The sequence below is a fragment of the Enhydra lutris genome, unplaced genomic scaffold (genome assembly GCF_002288905.1).
Source record: "Enhydra lutris kenyoni isolate GAN:26980312 unplaced genomic scaffold, ASM228890v2 scaffoldscaffold54, whole genome shotgun sequence".
In the NCBI taxonomy this organism is placed as follows: domain Eukaryota; kingdom Metazoa; phylum Chordata; class Mammalia; order Carnivora; family Mustelidae; genus Enhydra; species Enhydra lutris.
In genome coordinates, this window is record NW_019154138.1 from 8210216 (window position 1) to 8228366 (window position 18151).

General features: G+C 46.7%; 1 protein-coding gene across 1 annotated transcript in view; it reads right to left on the reverse strand.

Annotated features, from left to right (window-relative positions):
• Window positions 1-7297, reverse strand: part of LOC111157342 (carboxylesterase 1) — a 29478-nt gene extending 22181 nt beyond the window's left edge. Inside the window, exons 1-2 of the mRNA XM_022518669.1 lie at window positions 7196-7297; window positions 3828-4035 (exon numbers count right to left, since the gene is read on the reverse strand). Coding sequence (XP_022374377.1) covers window positions 3828-4035; window positions 7196-7247 — 260 coding nt within the window. The 5' untranslated portion in view covers window positions 7248-7297. The remainder of the gene's footprint in view (window positions 1-3827; window positions 4036-7195) is intronic.
• Between the last annotated feature and the right edge of the window lie 10854 nt (window positions 7298-18151).

Below are 18151 nucleotides of genomic sequence, written 5' to 3' on the forward strand. Positions count from 1 at the left end.
ACTGGGATGGTTAGGAGACTCTTTAGATGCATGGGTGGGGTTTGGGGGGGGAACCCTGAGGCTCACTAAGGTCTCCCACGGCTGTGTCTAGATAGTAAGAAGGCTTGGTACTTGTCCCCTTCCCTGAGCCTTTGAGATTCCCTGGGTCAAGGAGAGGAGACCGCCCATAAGCTGACCGCCTGGACAAGGGCTATCTCCCGCATGCCCTGGATACATGCCAGCTCTCTGTTCCAGGCAAACATGTCCATGTTCCACGTGTCCACGTGACCACCAGGTCAGCATGTTCTAGTCCATGGCAGACTTCCATAATCCCTGGGAAGTCACTCAAACGACAGACATTTAGGCCCTACAAAAAGTCAGGGATGAAATATTTTGTTGGGCAATATCAGGAGAACTATATTCTAGTCCTGTCACACTCGCTAATCTTCTGGGTGACCTTGGGTGAATTCCCTGTCTGCTTTGGCTTGAATGTGCCAGGTCAATGTGAGGGAAGTGATCTTTATAAGGGTCATGCAGTCCTGACATGCTAAGAATCTACCCATCCCAGGCAAACACTATTGGTTTTCCCAATAACAGACCTTATAGACCCAACACAGATTAAAACTGGTAAGGTTGGGGCGCCTGGGTGGCTCAGTGGGTTAAGGCCTCTACCTTCAGCTTGGACCATGATCCCGGGGTGCTGGGATGAAGCCCCGCGTCGAGCTCTCTCCTCAGCGGGGAGCCCGTTTCCCTTCCTCTCTCTGCCTGCCTCTCTGCCTACTTGTGATCTCTATCAAATAAATAAATAATCTTAAAAAAAAAACCTGGTAAGGTTTATGAACCTCCCTGCATGCCAGGCATTGTTTTAAGTGCTCTTTGTGTACTAACTTACTTAATCCTCCCATGACAAGCCCCCTAACACAGAATCTATAATTATCCCCCTTTTTACTAAGGTACTGAGAGGTTAGAGAACCTACCCAAGGCCACACAGCCAGAAAGATCTATACTATGTAGCGCATGATATTTCTGAGGACACTATAAGGAACATTTCTGGATCTCAAGGTACCAGAATGCAGGTATCACAGCCCCCAGTTTGTAAATGAGGACACTGAGTCACTCTGCTGGCAAGTGGCAGAATCAGAATCTCCAGTAATGACTCCTTAATTCCCATCCTAAGGGAACTTTCCCCTGATCACCAGAGCAAGGAGCCTAACAGTCTTAAAAGAAGAAAATCAAATGTCAAGAAAGGGGAAAAGAGTTCAAGGTCACTAGTGTTCAAATAAATGTGGAATAAATAGCAAAATTACACATAATTATAATGATAATTATTATTGTTTTGACTATCCAATAGCCAAAAAGCATTTTTTAAAAGATTTCATTTATTTATTTGACAGAGAGAGAGAGATCACAAGTAGGCAGACAGGCAGGCAGAGAGAGGGGGAAGCAGGTTCCCCGCTAAGCAGAGAGCCTGATGTAGGGCTTGATCCCAGGACCCTGAGACCATGACCTGAACCGAAAGCAGAGGCTTAACCCACCGAGCCACCCAGGTGCCCCCAAAAAGCATTTTTTTAATAACCCCAAGCATTGCCAAAGATCTGGGGAGTGAAGGTTTTCATATATCAATGGAAGGAGTGTCGCTGGAACATTTCTGGAGGGAAATGTAAACAGAAGGTGCATATTCATGACATTTCTTCAAACTTACCCAAAAATATTCATGGGCGTACATAAAGATTTAGCTGCAGGATATTCATCAGAGTGTATCTGTACTATCAAAAACACCAAGAACTTAATGACCCCAAACAAGAGATGGGGTAAATAGATTATAATCCAAGACTCAATGTTTATAGCCATTACAAGTCCAGCTGTGATATCTAATGACATAGAATAATATTCCTGCTAGATTTATAAATGAGCAAAGCAGGCATCCAAACTATCTGTATTGTATGATGTGATACTATGATTTATAATAAATACATATTCGGCCTCCATTCCATTTCGGCCACAGGCTCCCTAAAATCCGTGGAATTTCCTCTGTGAAGGAAACAATAAGGATATCTTTATTATGTTAATAAGGTGACTTTTGATCACACTTAAGGCTAGGGGCTGGTTGCCACATGAACCACCCAGTGAACTTTCAGTTCTGCCTCCCTGACCTCTGGGGAGCAAGATGGGGCTGGGGGTTGAATGGTGGTCAATGCCCCTGGTTTCATCAATCATGGCTACGTAAGAAAGCCTCCTTAAAAAACCACAGGACAGGATGCTGCAAGTTTCCAAGTTGGTGAACCAGAAAGCTTTCATGGCCACTGTGCAGGACCCCCAACTCCAGGACAGAAGCTCCTTTAATCAGGACCTCACCCCATGGATCTCTTCATCTGGCTCTTGATTCATATGCCCTAAAAACCTTTGTAATGAACTGGTGGTGTAGTGAATAAACCCGTTTTCTGAGTTCTGTGACTCAGCAAATTAATGGAACCCAAGGAGGGAGTCAAGGAACCTTTGACTTATAGCCAAAGTCAAGCATAGATAGCAACTTGAACTTGTAATCGGCACCAGATGCAGAAAGTGTCTTGTGGGGCTGAGTCCTCAACCTGTGGGATCTGACACTATCTCCAGGCAGAGCAGTGTAGGAATTAGTTGAATTGTAGGACACACAGCTGGTGTTGGAGATTTTTTTCTCTGTGTTGGTTGCGGGGGGGGGGGGGGGACACACACACTGAAATTGAGTGCAAAATTTCATGGATTCTATTTTTAAAGAAGAAAATATCCAACAGATAAAAGACTGGAAAAACAGAATCTAAAATATGAACAGCAGTTCTCTCTGTCGGTGGAGGAATTGTATGTGATTTTCATTTTCTTATCTTTCCTTACTGGTACCTTCCTCCTTTTCGGCAATACATATGTATTACATTGGCAGTCAGGAAATAAAAAGAGCAAATACTGTTTTTTAAAACAAAAGGAAGGAAGGATGGAAGGAAGAGAGAAAGAAGAATAGAAGGGAAGGCAGCAAGGAGCAGGACCCTGGAAATTTCCAGAATGCCTTGCTGAGGTGAATAAGGTCATAATGGATATATGCAGGCTTCTGAGGTGTCTGGAGGAGGCAGATATTGGCTACTTTGTCTGGCTTGGTCAGAGTGATTGGGACACACCAGCCATTGCTCTGCTCACGACTAGGTACTTAGACACACTTGGGAGCTAAGAACTTTCCAGTCAACTCCCCAAAGCTCTCCCCACTTACACAACTCTTGGTCTACCCCCACTTCCCAGCTTTGGCAAAGGTCAAGACAGGAGAATTGTTACTTCTACGTCCCTCACTTGCTCAACTTCTAGTTTTCTCCCACTTATAGTCTAACGTATTGCATAATTTATTGACTGATTTGCATATTTTTTCTTTGCCATCCATCTCTCTCCTAGAATGCAAGCTCCGTGAAGGTAGGGATACTTTTCTGTTCGTTCGTGGATCCTAGGAAACCTAGAATGTGCTCAGTAAATGTTTGTTGAATAGAGCTCTAGAATGCTCTATTCTAGAAGGTATTAAAAGATTTATGGGGCACCTGGGTGGCTCAGTGGGTTAAAGCCTCTGCCTTCTGCTCATGTCGTGATCCCAGGGTCCTGGGATCGAGCCCTGCATCAGGCTCTCTGCTCAGAGGGGAGCCTGCCTCTCCCTCTCTCTCTGCCTGCCTCTCTGCCTACTTGTGATCTCTGTCTGTCAAATAAATAAATAAATAAAATCTTAAAAAAAAATATTTACAACAGCTTGGAAATTTTGGAACAAAGCCACTCAGCACGTTGCCCTGGATGCTTTCTGCATCACTTTGAGGCCAGCATCCCCCCGAGAGACGCCAACTTACATGGGAGGGTAAGCGGTGGTGTTCTTCACGAAGTTCCATGGCTCTGCGGGCTGTGGCGGAGCAAATCTCAGGGACCCCAGAGGAGGCCTGGCAAAAGGGACTCCCAGGAAGACGGCCACAGGCTGTGCAAATCCTTCTACACTGACGTACTTGCCCAAGACCTTGCCTTGCACGGTGTCCACCACAGGCGGCGAGGACAGGTGCCCCCCTGGACATCCAGAGGAAAGAGGACACATCAGCCCGAAAGGTCTGACCTGGACTCCCAGTGGGTCTCCACCTTGAGCAGGGACCTTGAATGAGTCACTTAAACCCTCAGGACCTCAGTTAAGCTTGAGGTTAACTGTCATTCCTTACTTGGGGCTATCTAGAGGAGCCAATTGGAAATGGAGGTATAATAGCATCAAGTTAAAAAGAAATGCAAGAAGGAGAGCTGCTGAGGGGAACAAAGCATTTGGTTGTCACTCCTAGAAGCTTCTGGAAATAACTGGCCAGTCGGCCTCAGGTGCTGAGCTGCACACTGGTGTAGAACATGAATAAAAGGCTGTCCCTCCTCTCAGAATTTCTGAACCATGTAGGGAGTATGAGCTACAAACACACTTGCCCCTACTGGGTGGGAAGGAAGGGGCCGGAGTCCCCTGAGAGGTACCAGTACCACAGGGGTCAGAAGAGGCAGGGTGGCCTCCAACTTGGTGGCATGGTGGAAGTGGTGCCCTTGGAGCTGGGACTGGCAGTGGGAGGGAGGGGGAGCCAACAGCAGGAGGTAGAAGGCGGGGGTGGGGGGAGATAAAGGTGTGAGGCAGAGCAGAGGCTAGGCTCTGGGAGCTAAATGCAAGGCTGGCCTGAGGAAGAGTGAAGGGCCCACGGGAGCCAGAGGGAGTGAACGGGGAGCAGACAGCAGCCTGTATTGTGAGAGAGGTTCAAGCCTGGGAGGGGCTCAGTACCAGGCTAGGGTCTGGGGCTTTCTTTCGGGGTACACGTATAGCAGTCAACAGTCCTAGAGTATGCAAGAGTGACATGCATCATCTCATAGGGGATTCTGAGCAGGGGCTTCCGGAGCAGGGGAGAGAGCCTGGGGGTCTGGTTCCTACCTGTTCCGTCCTTGTGGGGCTGGCGGTCCTTCCCCACTGAACTGTCCCTTTCTCCCGGGCTGTCCCTTCCACCCCAGTCCTGGTTCTACCTGCTGTGCCAGTGGGCCCTCAGACTCTCCATCATGGCCCTCCTCCAAGCCTTTCCTCATCCCACCCGGGCAGCCTCTGTGTGTATGTTTCCTTATCTGAAATTGTTTCTAGCCTGGCATCACGCCAGCTGCTCCCTTGTGGACACAGACAAAAGGTCAACCTCTCCCCCAAAGTGTGCGGGCGGAACAAGAAAGGGTGATCCAGATTTAGTCTTACAGAAGGAGATGGAATGGTAACCTGCAGGAGAGGCGAAGTGGACAGGAGCCCAAGGGGCCAGGGTGAGAAAGTGGGTGGGTGGGGTGAGAGGCAGAGCAGTTACGGCTCCAGGAGCAGTCCGCACTTGTCGTGTTATGTAAGTACACACGTAATATTTATGCTACATGACGTTCATACACAGGTAAGCTTTGAATGCTGAGCCCTTACTATGTGCCAGATTTGCATTCTGGTTCACTTAAACTCGACTTCACAAGATGCCCATTTTATAGATGGGGAAGCTGAGGAAATGGAGAGAGCCAGCGTGGACTTTCTACAGCGGGAAATGGGATGGCCTTGCCAGGGGGTAATCGGCAGTAAGGGGATAACCCACTCCTCCTTTGGTTCTTACTCTGCCCTCACGTTTGGTCCCAGGTTTCCGACAATGTCACCATCAGAAAGAAGGTGAAGTGCACATGGGGCCTGGGCCTTCCCAGTTCTGAGGGTCCCAGCCCTGGCTGTCCATTCACAAGCCACAGACAGATTCCAGAGTATGATTTTAGTGGACCTTGGGCAAGTCCATTTCCCTCTCTGAGTCCATTTGCCTGCCTGTAAACAGGCATAGGTGCATTCTGGGGTCCCTTGCTATGCTCTTGTAGTAATCACGGGCTTTATTTTGTGTACACTTGATGCGTGACCTCTGGGGCCTTGCTGACCCTGGAGGGACCGCCCTCTCGGAGTTAGCCAATTCCAGTGATAGGAATCAACTTCCCTTCCAGTATGCAGAGCCTGTACCCCAATCACCTTCTTTACCAGACCGTCCCAGGCCAAGCCACTACCATCCTGCCCTAATCACTCCAGGGCCAGGGACCCAAAAACTGTGAGAAGCCTTCGTGCCCTAGAACTCACTGAAATTGGTTAGTTTTCCAGTCCTGAACCCGCATATCCTGTCTCACCTCTTCCTTCCCCAGGTAACCACAATAAGGGCTCTTGCACGAAATTCCTCCCTCCTCCCGCCTCTTCTAACCCACCTTGAGCATCACCTCAGTGTGCAGGACCGTGGTGGGCATGCGTCCTCCTCCCAGGAGCTGTGAGTAACAAATGCTGGCCATTGGCTCCTGATCTGTTGGCCTCACCGCACACCAAATTTTCTACTACTACATTTTAAAACAACTCCTTCATTTATAAATTCTTTATTTGCACTTTCCATACTAGGCACTCTTTAGAAACAACCTGTTTGATCCTTACAACGGCCCAATGACAACTGCCTTGATTCCCGTGTTAGAGAGGGAGAAACCTTAGGCACAATGCCTGAGGACAGCCGGCTAGTAAGCGGTGGGCTGGGATTCAAACCTACACCCTCTGGGTCCACAGTCCATCCAGGTCCCCTGCCTGACATCCGAACGGGGAGCGTTCCTACGAAACTTTTCCTAAGCCGAAATGGCACAAAGCAACGTATCCTGGGCTCTCTGCAAGTTGCATTAAGCCGCTTTGCTTTTAGGAAAGACCTCCATTAGTCCCTGTTATTGTAGCCCAAACAAATTCGAGGATTTTCGCTTTTCCGTTACTATAGTAATACAGGATTTCCCTAAAGGTGAAGAGGCCTAATGCCACTTGCAGAAAGCCCGGGATACTCCTGTTAACATTCTGCTAAGCCACTCTCCCTGATTTGGCCATGCACAGACGAATAATGAGGCAGAAAACAAACCAAGCTCTCTGGAATCCCCATCCAGGAGGTGTGAGGTTAGCTGTCGGCCCTACGCAGGGAGCACGCAGCGGTGGTCTGGGAGTGTTCATGCTCCCCGGGCTCTCCGGTTGACAGGGACTGGCTGGGCACCAAGGGGGTGAAGTCCAGAGGGTGCCGGCTGCCCCAGAACTGGACCCGCCATACCCTTCCTCTCCATGCATCTTCCCCACCTCGTTCCCCTCCACCTCCCGCCTCGCGCCTGGGCAAGGATTTCCAAACACACCCTGCTGTTTTATTTCAGAAGGACTCACCCCAAGCTATGGAAGTGGCAAGGGAGGTCAGGACCAGAGCAGAGAGCCACATCGTGGACAGGCTGCAGCTCCAGCACTTCAAGCTGTTTACACCACTTAAAAGAGTCTGTTCAGGTCCCGCCCCCAGAGCTCTTGGCCACGCCCACCCAGAGTTTACCCTCTTTTCTCCAAAGCCAGGACAGAGTTTCTGATTACAGAGAGCCCCAGACTGGTCCAAAAGCTTGTTACATAAGGGCTTCTCCCTCACAGAACTTCTAACCTGAGGGCACTATGAATTTCCCAAGGCAGGCAGGAACAGACAGACAGATGCCTTTCAGGAGGGGGGGCTTTGGTCCAGGGTTCTCAGAACAAGCTTGAAAATTAGAACAACTGCCAGCCCCACAGCTGCTGGGGAAATCAGGACAAATCTGTCTCAGCTGTTTGGGCTTCTCTCCCATACAGTTCTGTGTTCTCAAGTTTGGGAACACCTTAAATTCATCCAGGTCTCCTCACCTCCCTTTTTTTAAAAAAATTTTTGATTTATTTGGCGGGGGGGCAGGGAGAGAGAAAGAGACAGAATGAGTGAGGGGAGGGACAGAGGGAGAGAATCTTCAAGCCCCATGTGGGGCTCGATCCCATGAACCAAAAGATCATGACCTGAGCCCAAACCAAGAGTCAGACATTTAACTGACTGAGCCACCCAGGTGCCCTATATGGTTGCCTTTTTTTTTTTTTTTAAGATTTATTTATTTATTTATTTGACAGACAGAGGTTACAAGTAGGCAGAGGCAGGCAGAGAGAGAGAGGAGGAAGCAGGCTCCCCGCCGAGCAGAGAGCCTGATGCGGGGCTCTATCCCAGTACCCTGGAATCATGACCTGAGCCGAAGGCAGAGGCTTTAACCCACTGAGCCACCCAGGCGCCCCTGCCTTTTGATGTCTAAATTAACTTTAAAATATTCCTGCCAAGCCACTCAGCCTCTTGTCACACACCTCCAGGGTCAGGGAATGCATTCCTTCTCCAGGCGGGGATCTTTGGACAGAATATTTTCACAGCAAATGAACTCTAGCTCTAATCATCCATCCATCATTCCATGTACTCAATATTCCATTTATTCATTCATTCTCCATTTACCAATGCCTGATGAGATGCTACGTAGTATAGATACAGAGGTGAATTCAAGGGATATTCCTTGGGCTTACAGAGCTCAGCATGTAGTAGATGAGACACGTGGTGGGCCACTGCACAATGCAAAACCCCAAAACAGAGGGATATAAAGTGCTCTGGGTATACCTGGGAAAGTGTCATGTGTCTGCTGGAGGCACAAGGACGATGAAGCTGCTCAAAGCCTGTTTCATAGAATCACTGAATGTCCAAAGAAAGGGATTTCCTTCAACACAGTCTGGTACAGCTGGCTAAGAGAACACTCTGCATTTATTCAGGCTAGTGATGAACACCCCATTCATTGACAAGGACAGACAGTCATGATCTCTTGTGAAGGGGGAAAAGGAGGTTCTAAAATACTTGAGGTCGCTTTATAGGAGATGTTTAGTGGTTCCTCAAAAATCAAACATAGAGTTACTGTATTCTCAGCAATTCCACTCTTGGGTATATACCCGAGGTAACTGAGAACAGAGCCATTTAAAAACAAGACACAAATAACAGCATTATTCCTAACACCCCAAAGTGGGAACAACCCAAATGACCATCAACTGATGAATGGATAGATAAAGTGTGATCTAGCCATCCAATGGAATATTATTCAGCCATGAAAAGAAACAAAGTATGGACACTTGCTACAACATGGATGGGCCTGGAAAACCGGTCACTAATGAGAGAAACCAGACACAGAAGGCTACATGCTATAGGATTTTATTTATATGAAAAGCCCAGAATAAGCAAATGCATGGAGACAAAAAGATCAGAGGTTGCTCGGGGCAGAGGACAGGGGCATGAGGAATGACTGATAATGGGCAGGAGGCTTCCTACCTATGTGACGATGAATGATGCGTGATGAGAGTGGTGAGATGTTCTGGGTTTAGATTGCACTGATGGTTATGCAATTATGTGAATATATTACAAAAAACACTGAATTGTACACTTAAAAATTCTAAGTTAAATTTTAAGTTAATAATTTAACTTAGTAAAATATATTTAACTTAATAAAAACTCAAAAAATGAATTTATGGTATGCGCATTATCTTTTTTTAAAGATTTTATTTATTTATTTATTTATTTATTTATTTATTTATTTATTGGTAGGAGGGAGAATTTGAGGGGGAGGGAGAGGGACAAGCGGACTCTGCCCTGAGCATGGAGCCTGATGGGGCCTCACTCCCAAGACCCTGAGAACAGGACCTGAGCCAAAACTGAGCGTTGGACAATTAATTGACTGAGCCCCCCAGAAGCCCTGTGAATTAACTTTCAATAAAATAAATACTTAAAAATCCAGTCATGTATAATATCCCATTTTAGTAAAAACATATCTTTGTGTAGAAAAAAAAATCCTGGAAGGTGATACATCTATTTTATGTTGCAACCATTTTCTGGCTGTCGTATTGTATTTTTACTTATTTATATTTTCCACCTCTGCTCATTCAGGCATTCGTGTGACGAATATTTATTGAGGGCTCACTGTGTGGCAAACAAGGGGCAGAGTGCTTTGTATGCAGTCCCTCCCTCAGTTCTCAAAGGAACCCTGTGAATTGATACCCGTATCTCCTGGGACTCAGCTCAGGCAAAGAACATAAGTTTAGGAAGAGCTGGGAATTGAACAAATGCTGTGTAACGTTCCAGACCATACTCTTAACCAGTTTGCTGTGCTGTCCAATCCTTGTTGACAAACCGACTTTCTCAGTGCCCTAAATGCATGCTCGATTTGCCTGTGAGTGAGCACCTATGGTTTCTCTCCCTAAGTGCCTCTCCATCTCCATCCTTCAAAGCACCCACACCTCCCCGCTGACCACTCCTGGACCCTTCCTTGGGCTGCCTGGGAGGATGAATGGAAATGGGAGTGCTAGGGTTCCTGGGACAGGGAGTGACTGGGCGTGCTGCTGGCTCAGCCTTCATGGTGGCCCTCTCCCAGCAGAGACAGACTTATGGCAGAGAAGTCACTGGCTGGCCGGGAATCACAGGCCCCAAGCCCTCTACCTTTAACTGGAGACATGAGATGTATTTTTGTCAGTGGAGAGGAAGTAGATGTGAAGCAGGGTGGCAGGTCAGGTCTCCAGGCTGGTGCGATCAAAGGGCAGCTATGCCTTCTCTACCCTTGAACTACTCTCCTGGGGTCCTTTGGCAAGCCTGCACTTGTCCGGTCAGAGCAATGTCAACATTCAAGAGAACTGAGCAACTAGCAGCCACAAAGCACATGACACTCAGAAAAGCTCATGGATTCTTGGCCAAGGCCATAGGTTAGAGCTGAAATGAAATGAAACGAATCTGGAGACCTTATTTCAAAAAAGGATAATTTGCACTCATTCTAGCCACTGTGGTAGGCCAGTAAGGGGAGCACTGGGATTAGGGGTGAGGTCTTAGTGACAGTACTAGAGTCAGTCCCCAGAGGTGACCGCTTGGTGAATGACATGGGCTGGGGCTCCTCCCTTCCACCTGGGAAAGAAACAGGAGTCATAAAGACTACCCTAAGAAAGAAGACCCCTATCTCTATCTTCACGGGACAATCTGGTTTGTCTTCCAAGCAGACAAGACTATTTCTAACCACTTAGCACACCACACACACACACACACACACACACACACACACACACACACACACACACACACACACACACACATAACCATTATACCTGTTGCCCTGACCAGCTCATCTTTGCAGCCTGGGAACAAAGCCCTGGTTCTCAACCTAAAAAAACCTGGAGAATGCTGTCTTTGCAAAATATAAAAGGAGGAAGGGATTATTCTCCTGATCCCACTATTTAATCACACACCTGCTCGAGACATTAGCCAGTTGTGCAAACAGAGGCAGCTACTCCCAGACCTTGGCATGTCTGGCTGCAGCCTGGAAACCCATTACTGGCTCATGATGATTGCGCAGAGTAATAGGTGAGGTTCGAGCTCGTCATGCCATTAGATCACGCCATCACACCTCAGTTTTGCTTAACATATATGGTCTACTTGCATCCCATCAGCTCTGTACATAGCACAGCTCTTCTTGCTTCGGTGGTGGTTGACTGCGTTAACTGCTTTTCCCCTGGGAAACTCCCTAAGGTTTCTCACGTGGAGCTAGATGGTCTGAAGGGTAAAATCCTAGAAACTGGCCTTTGCTCTCAAGCGTTTAGACAGATCTTAGGGGAGAAGACACCTCTGAGACCTCCAAGTTATCCCCCACCAAGCCTCCCCAACAAAGTCCTCAACAGACACACGGAGAGCACCTACTAGAACAAGCCCTCAGAGAAATATAAGCCATGTCCTAGGATTGACTGAGGCAGAGCACCTGTGGGAAAGTTTGACCTGGGGGAGGCTTCACTCGCCATGGACATAAGGGGTCATTGCACAAGGCACAAACCACTGGAGATGTTTCATCTCCAACTGGCAACATTCATGCCATCCCCATCAGACAATCCCATGGGACTGCCTACTTTAGCTTCTGCGGAGGAAGAATATATGATAAAAGCTGGGTAACCCATGGTAGCAAACAGTCCCAGAATGTCAGGGGCTTAGTTCGGCTGATGTAAAGAAAAGTGGTGCTGCGCCTCCAGTGATCTAAACACGGGGTCAGTCAAGGTTTTCTGTAAAGGGCCAGGTAATAAGTACTTGAGGCTTTGCGGGTCATATGGTCTCTGTGGCAACTGTTCAATCTGCTATTGTAGCAAAAGCAGGCATAGATAACACCTGGGCAAATGGACACGGCTGTGTTTCAATAAAACTTTATCTGAAAAACAGGTGGCCCGCTGGATTTGGCCCACGGGCCAGTTTGCTGACTCCTGATCTAGAACATGGCAGCTTTACCATCTTTAACTCATAGTTTCTCATGTTGTCCTGGGTGCCAATTCTAGTCAGCTGGAATTAGCACAGAGGAGTGAACGGGGTGGGGTCGGGGGATGTTGGGCCAGGCCTGGCTGTGGCCCTCCTCACCTCTACTCACAGCCCATTGGAAAGAATGTAGCCGTGTGGCCAATCTAATTGTAAGGAAGTCCAGGAGATATGGTCTGGTTGTGTGCCTAAGGAGGTTGGACAGATTTTAATGGCGATGCCTACCACAGATAATAATATCCATTAAATCATCAATTAGATACTAGGGATTTTTTATGTAACACATAGCAAAATAAAGACATAACCATTATATAATGCTTTAAAGTTTATTTGTGCACCATCTGAAATCATCTTGCAGAGCTCCAGGAATAAGTGTACTATACTCTGGTAAACAATGAACATCTGTATTTCTTTTATTTAAATTCTGATAGCCTGATTGTAAACCTAGTTCCTGCTTGCTTGGACTACTCTATAAAGGCTTCCTTCAGCTCCTTAAGAGTAAAGAAGGAGAAAGGGTGAATCAGAAAGACACATAAAAATGGAAGCCCCAGAAAGTTAAGATTGAATTATATTCTGGGGCGCCTGGGTGGCTCAGTGGGCTAAAGCCTTTGCCTTCGGCTCAGGTCATGATCCCAGGGTCCTGGGATTGAGCCCCACATCGGGCTCTCTGCTCAGCAGGGAGCCTGCTTCCTCCTCTCTCTCTACTTGTGATCTCTGTCTGTCAAATAAATAAATAAAATCTTAAAAAAAAAAAAGATTGAATTATATTCTGAAAACGGTCCAGCAACCTCAAATCATTATTATAGATTGTATTATAGACATCTGGGTGATACAGTAACCTTGAACGAGAGAAGTGTTTTGTATGTTTTCTTATGCTGAGCATTGTCGAGTTTATGTCCATGAATGTCCAAACCGTCCATGACTTCTGATTAGGCAAGGCGTTAAGAGGTGAGCACGATTTGAAACAGCAAAGAAGAGAGCATGTCAGCACTGGGGCAAGGTAGTTCTGGAGGCTTCCTGAGGAGGTCACTTGGGCCAGAAGGGCAAATGGAGGACAGAAGGCTTGAATGGTAATCTAAGGGGAGCTGGCTTTCACCCTGGACAATAGGGAGCCCTTGAAAGTCTTTAATCCTGGGAGTGACAAGAGAGAAAGGGTGTTTCCGAAAGTAGAATCTGGCAGAAGCAGGCAAGCCACTGGAGAGGTCAAGAGGGTTCCTCCTAAATCGTCACTGGGAGGTGGGAGGTGAGTTCTCTCCAGAGAAAGCTAAGATCTCTGCATGAGGAATCTTGCCCACCAGGCTCTCACAGGTCTCTCAGCAAGAACAGTGACATCAGCTTCTCTGAAATGCTGGACTGCACAAAGGTTTGCCCAAATCGAGGACCTATCAAGGCTGGCTCTCGGTTCTCACTTTAGAAGGTCTTGAGGGGCCATGAAACCTTCAGAATGCCTAACGAGCTGGTTGACAGCTGGGGGTGGGGCATCACAACCTCATCCCCAAGTCACTATCCTCCCTGTGCCTACATGTCTTTCTCTGGAAGCAGATTGGGAGCAAATCAGGGGTGAACACCAGCGAGTGGTAGAGGGAAGGATGAGTCAGTCAACCCCCTTCGTTGCAGCACCTAAGTTCCAGGGGCCTCTCATGTAAAATGTCGTTTCAACATACCATATGTTTCAACATACCAAGAAAATGTCGTTTCAACATACCAAGAAACATGAACATCAAGACGTGCAAATTACAGGCAGACTCTCAAATGGCCATGATCAAAATGGCAAGGACTTCTACTACTGCTGTGTTCGTAGTTGTGCCAAGTATGGACAAGAGTATGGAAAAACAAGAACGATCGCTATGAGTGAGAAACTACGACAAGCTTTCTTGGGGCCAATTTTGGCAGAATCCAACCAAACACTGCCAAGCGGCGTGCCTGCCGTCCACACTATTCTCTAATCAGGATAATTCTGAATGAGCCCGAAGCCGTGTGCGTCAGAACATCTGCCTCCGTGACACCGACAGTAGCAAAAACTGTGATGTAATTGGAGAGACCAGCTATAGCGACTGCCCAAATACGTGATCAAGTATTCCAACTACGGAAAGCTATGTTGCTGTCAAACATGGAGAAACACATATATTTTTCATTTGTTCACCTAAAAAGCATTTTTGCCACTTCCTATGACAGAGGGATCAGAAACTGCATTTCTTTCCAGCCTCTCCCCACAAAAGCCCATAAAATAAACTCTTGGAAGGCACAAGCATGTGTACATACAGAATGGAAGAGGAGATGATAATGACATCGGTATTTTAGAAGTGAGAAGGTGGACAGAGGAGTGATAACTGCCTTTAGAGCATAGAAAGGGAAAAATCTATGCATGAGGAGGGACCCCCCCCACACACACACACACTCAGACTAACACATTCACAGTGGAGGCAGCAGAAAATCCTCTGGATTTAGAGCTACTGGGTACCTGTGAAGGTGGGGTACAGCTACCCCCCATTACGCACATGGGAGTGCAGCTCTCCCTTCTGAGATCTATCCCCAGACCAAAGTTCCCACATGTGCTCTGCCTCTGCTAGTCCCAGAACTGGTTGAATCTGGGGAATCCAATCACTTGATTCCAACAGAGCCTCCAAAGAGCCTTGCTAACATCAGCATAGTGTGGTTTCTGTCCAGAGATCTGAGTGTCAAAAGGAAAATGTTCCCTGAAGTTCAAGGAAATGCCGCAGTCACAGTGACCCTTGATGAAGCCAAATGCTGGTCACCTAACCCTGTCCTTCTATTACTAACTGACCATCAGTGGTCCATAGGAATGCAACTTTTGGAAATCAATTGTTGCTTTATAGCAAAGCTATAAAGCAAGGAAACATAACGTAACAAATAAGGATAAAAGTGAAAAGAATCCTTTAGAAAAATACCAAGTGTCAACAACAACACGGAAGAGCTAGAAATTTCTCACTCTGCTGGTACGACAAGTCTGCATGACCACTTCAGAAAACTCGTGGAGTGCCTACTAAAGTTGACATGTGCTGGTGACCCAGCAAAGCTACTCCCAGGTAAATATCCAAGAGCAATGCATGCACATAGTCATTAAAAGACACGTTCTAAAGTATTTGTGGCAACTCTTTTCATAATAACCTGAAACTGGAAATTCTCCAAATGCCCAGCACCAGCAGAATGGATAGATTTTGGCATATTCACACAAATAATGACTACGCAGCAGCGATAGAAACCTGTCACCACCTGCTTTGTGGATACACGATGCAGATACACCCCCTCTCCCACCTGGGACCTGCAGCCAGGGCCAAAGGGCGGGGAGCTGGGCTTTGCGGTTGGCAGAAAAGATCAGAGTGTAAAGGGCACTCGAGGGGAGGGGAGCAGTAACAGGGAGTCACCAGGGAAGTGACCCTTTCCTGCCCATCTCAGGCGGGCTCCTTGGGCCCCAACTGGGAAGTACAAAAATTGGGAAAGAAAAAAGCCTGTGGGTCCCAACCTCTGTTCTGCCTGCGAGTGTAGTCATCGGAGTCAGACTTTGCAGGTAATGGGCTGGAATTGGCTCTTTTCCAAGTGTTACAGAGAAAAGCAACGATGATAAATAGTATTGGTTTATAATTTAACCATTTTGTTGTTGTTGTTTTTGTTTTTAACCTTCGAAGTTGTACAGTATCACATCACCTGCATCTCAGGAGCCTCAGAGGGGAGGAGAGCAGTTTTTCCCCTTTTATAATGCTATCCTCTGCTGCACATTAGGGAATTCACAGGCAAAGATTTGGTTTGTCTCCAGAGTTTTGTAGGATTTGATTTGATTTAGTGATTCAGGTCCAAGATTGTAAGGGGGATGAGAGGTGGGAAGGAAGTATGGAAAAAAGGAAGTTGTTTAATTTACAATAAGAAAGTATATAAGTATTTTCTGTTTTTACAGTGGTGAGAAAACAGAGGTGAGTGGGAAATGCATGCATCTGTGTTGTTGATGAGAAGGAAGTGAAGGGACCCTTTGGGGAAGTGAATTTGTAGAACATAAGAAAAGCAATTTAGGGGCCCCTGGGTGGCTCAGTCAGTTAAGCATCTGCCTTCAGCTCAGGTCATGACTGGGGAGTCCTGGGATCGAGCCCTGCATTGGGCTCTCTACTCAGTAGGGAGCCTGCTTCTCCCTCTCCCTCTATGCATGCGTTCACGCTCTCTCTCTCTCTCTCTCTCAAATAAATAAAGTTTGGGTTTTTTTTAAAGGGCAATTTGAAAAGGGCATGGCCTGTGACTGGGTCCATCTTCTGCAGATCCAGATGGCAGGAATAATTTTACAAAGTAAAAGTACTCATTCCCAAAGCTGCTCATCAAATTCTATCCATAAATGTCCCAGGAGCAGGCTCCTGGCTGGAGATGGGGATACATCCACATCAGACAGATATGAAAAGCTGATTCTCTGAAGATCTTCTAGCAACTTGGAATGCATATATCTCGCTGTGACTACTCAGCACTTCTTAATCAGGGGGAAGCATCTAATGCCTAAAAAGGGAAAACAAATGTTTCCAGGTCCCATCCAAGAAGTTTCTGGTTTGGTTGGACTGGGGAGCAGCTTGGGCAGTGGAATTTTGGAAAAGCCCTCTGGGGTGATTCCTCTACTTACACCTCTGATAGGAAACCCTGAATTAAATGGAAAAAAAAAAAAAAAAGCAGGATGCCAAATAGCATTTATATTTCAGCTTTAGCCCAATACAACATCTGATGGCACATGGACAGGAATAAGGCAAGAGGGCCCTGTATCTAGATGCGTTGGAAATATGTTCCCTCTTGCAAGACACCTACCAAAATTAGAACTGTATTTGAGGATGCCGGCACTGCGTGCAGTATATAAATAAGTGTAATGTCATTTAATATGATAGTATTTTAAAAAATGAGTTGAGTGGTGTTTTCTAGCTGTTAGTTTAGCCAAATATCAGTGTAGAAATTAGCCTTCTGCAGCTGCAGAGGCAACTGAATTTCCAGCTTGCTTGTGTGTGGCTTGGTTCCTCTTCCTAGAGCCAGAAAATGCCCCAAGTACTGTTGATCAGCCCTTCCACAACCACCAAAGCCAGAGACACTCCAACAGATTCGGACCCTACGCTGAGGGAGACAGGGAGCACGGCAGAAAGAGTCCTGATCTGGAAAGACAGAGACTCGAGGTCTGGTTTTGACTTGCTGCTAAATCGCTGAGTGATCTACGGTGAATTCCTTCACATCTCCATAGGTTTCCATAAAATGAGAGGCCAGGGGTCCAAACCTTAACATCTTTGAGGGTCAGGTAATATCAATGAGTGAAATGGACCCAGGCACAAGACAAATTAAATAACTTTGCTTTTAAAGAAAATCCCCCCCCCCGCCCTTACAATCTTAGACCTGAGTCACGAAATCAAATCAAATCCAACAAAACTCTGGAGACAAACCAAATCTTTCCCACAAAGGGGAATAGTGAGGACTGTGAAAAAAGGTAAAGGGGTAGCCACTACTCAGTTCCTACAGGTTGTTCCATCAGGGTCACTGAGAACAGTTGTGCAGGTTGTGTACTGCACAAGAGCACTAGTTCAGAGGAGGTACTATTCACATCACAGATGTAGATCTCTATCAATGATTAGATGATGATTTCCTGGAAGATGCCTGTAGAAGGTTTTGAAGAAAGGATACTTTCTAATTTGTACGAAGGTGATGTATGGGCTATCAGAAGCCCTGGTTACCAGGCTGGAATGCAGCTCCAGTGTTGCCAGATTTCTTCTTCCCCCTTCTCCTCCTCCTCTTCCCCTTTTCCTTCTTTTTCTCTGGAGGGGCTAGAAACATGGCTTCTAAAGTGAAATTCCCCTGATTTCATATTAATTGGAAACTAAATCCAAAACATTTTTGACACCAGTGGGCTAAACAAAACATTTCTGGGGGCCACATTGAGGCTAGGAGTTGGAGATCTCTGACCCAGAAAAACACAACATTACTGACATTTCAGAAACCCTCCTACTCTATGCACTTCACATGTA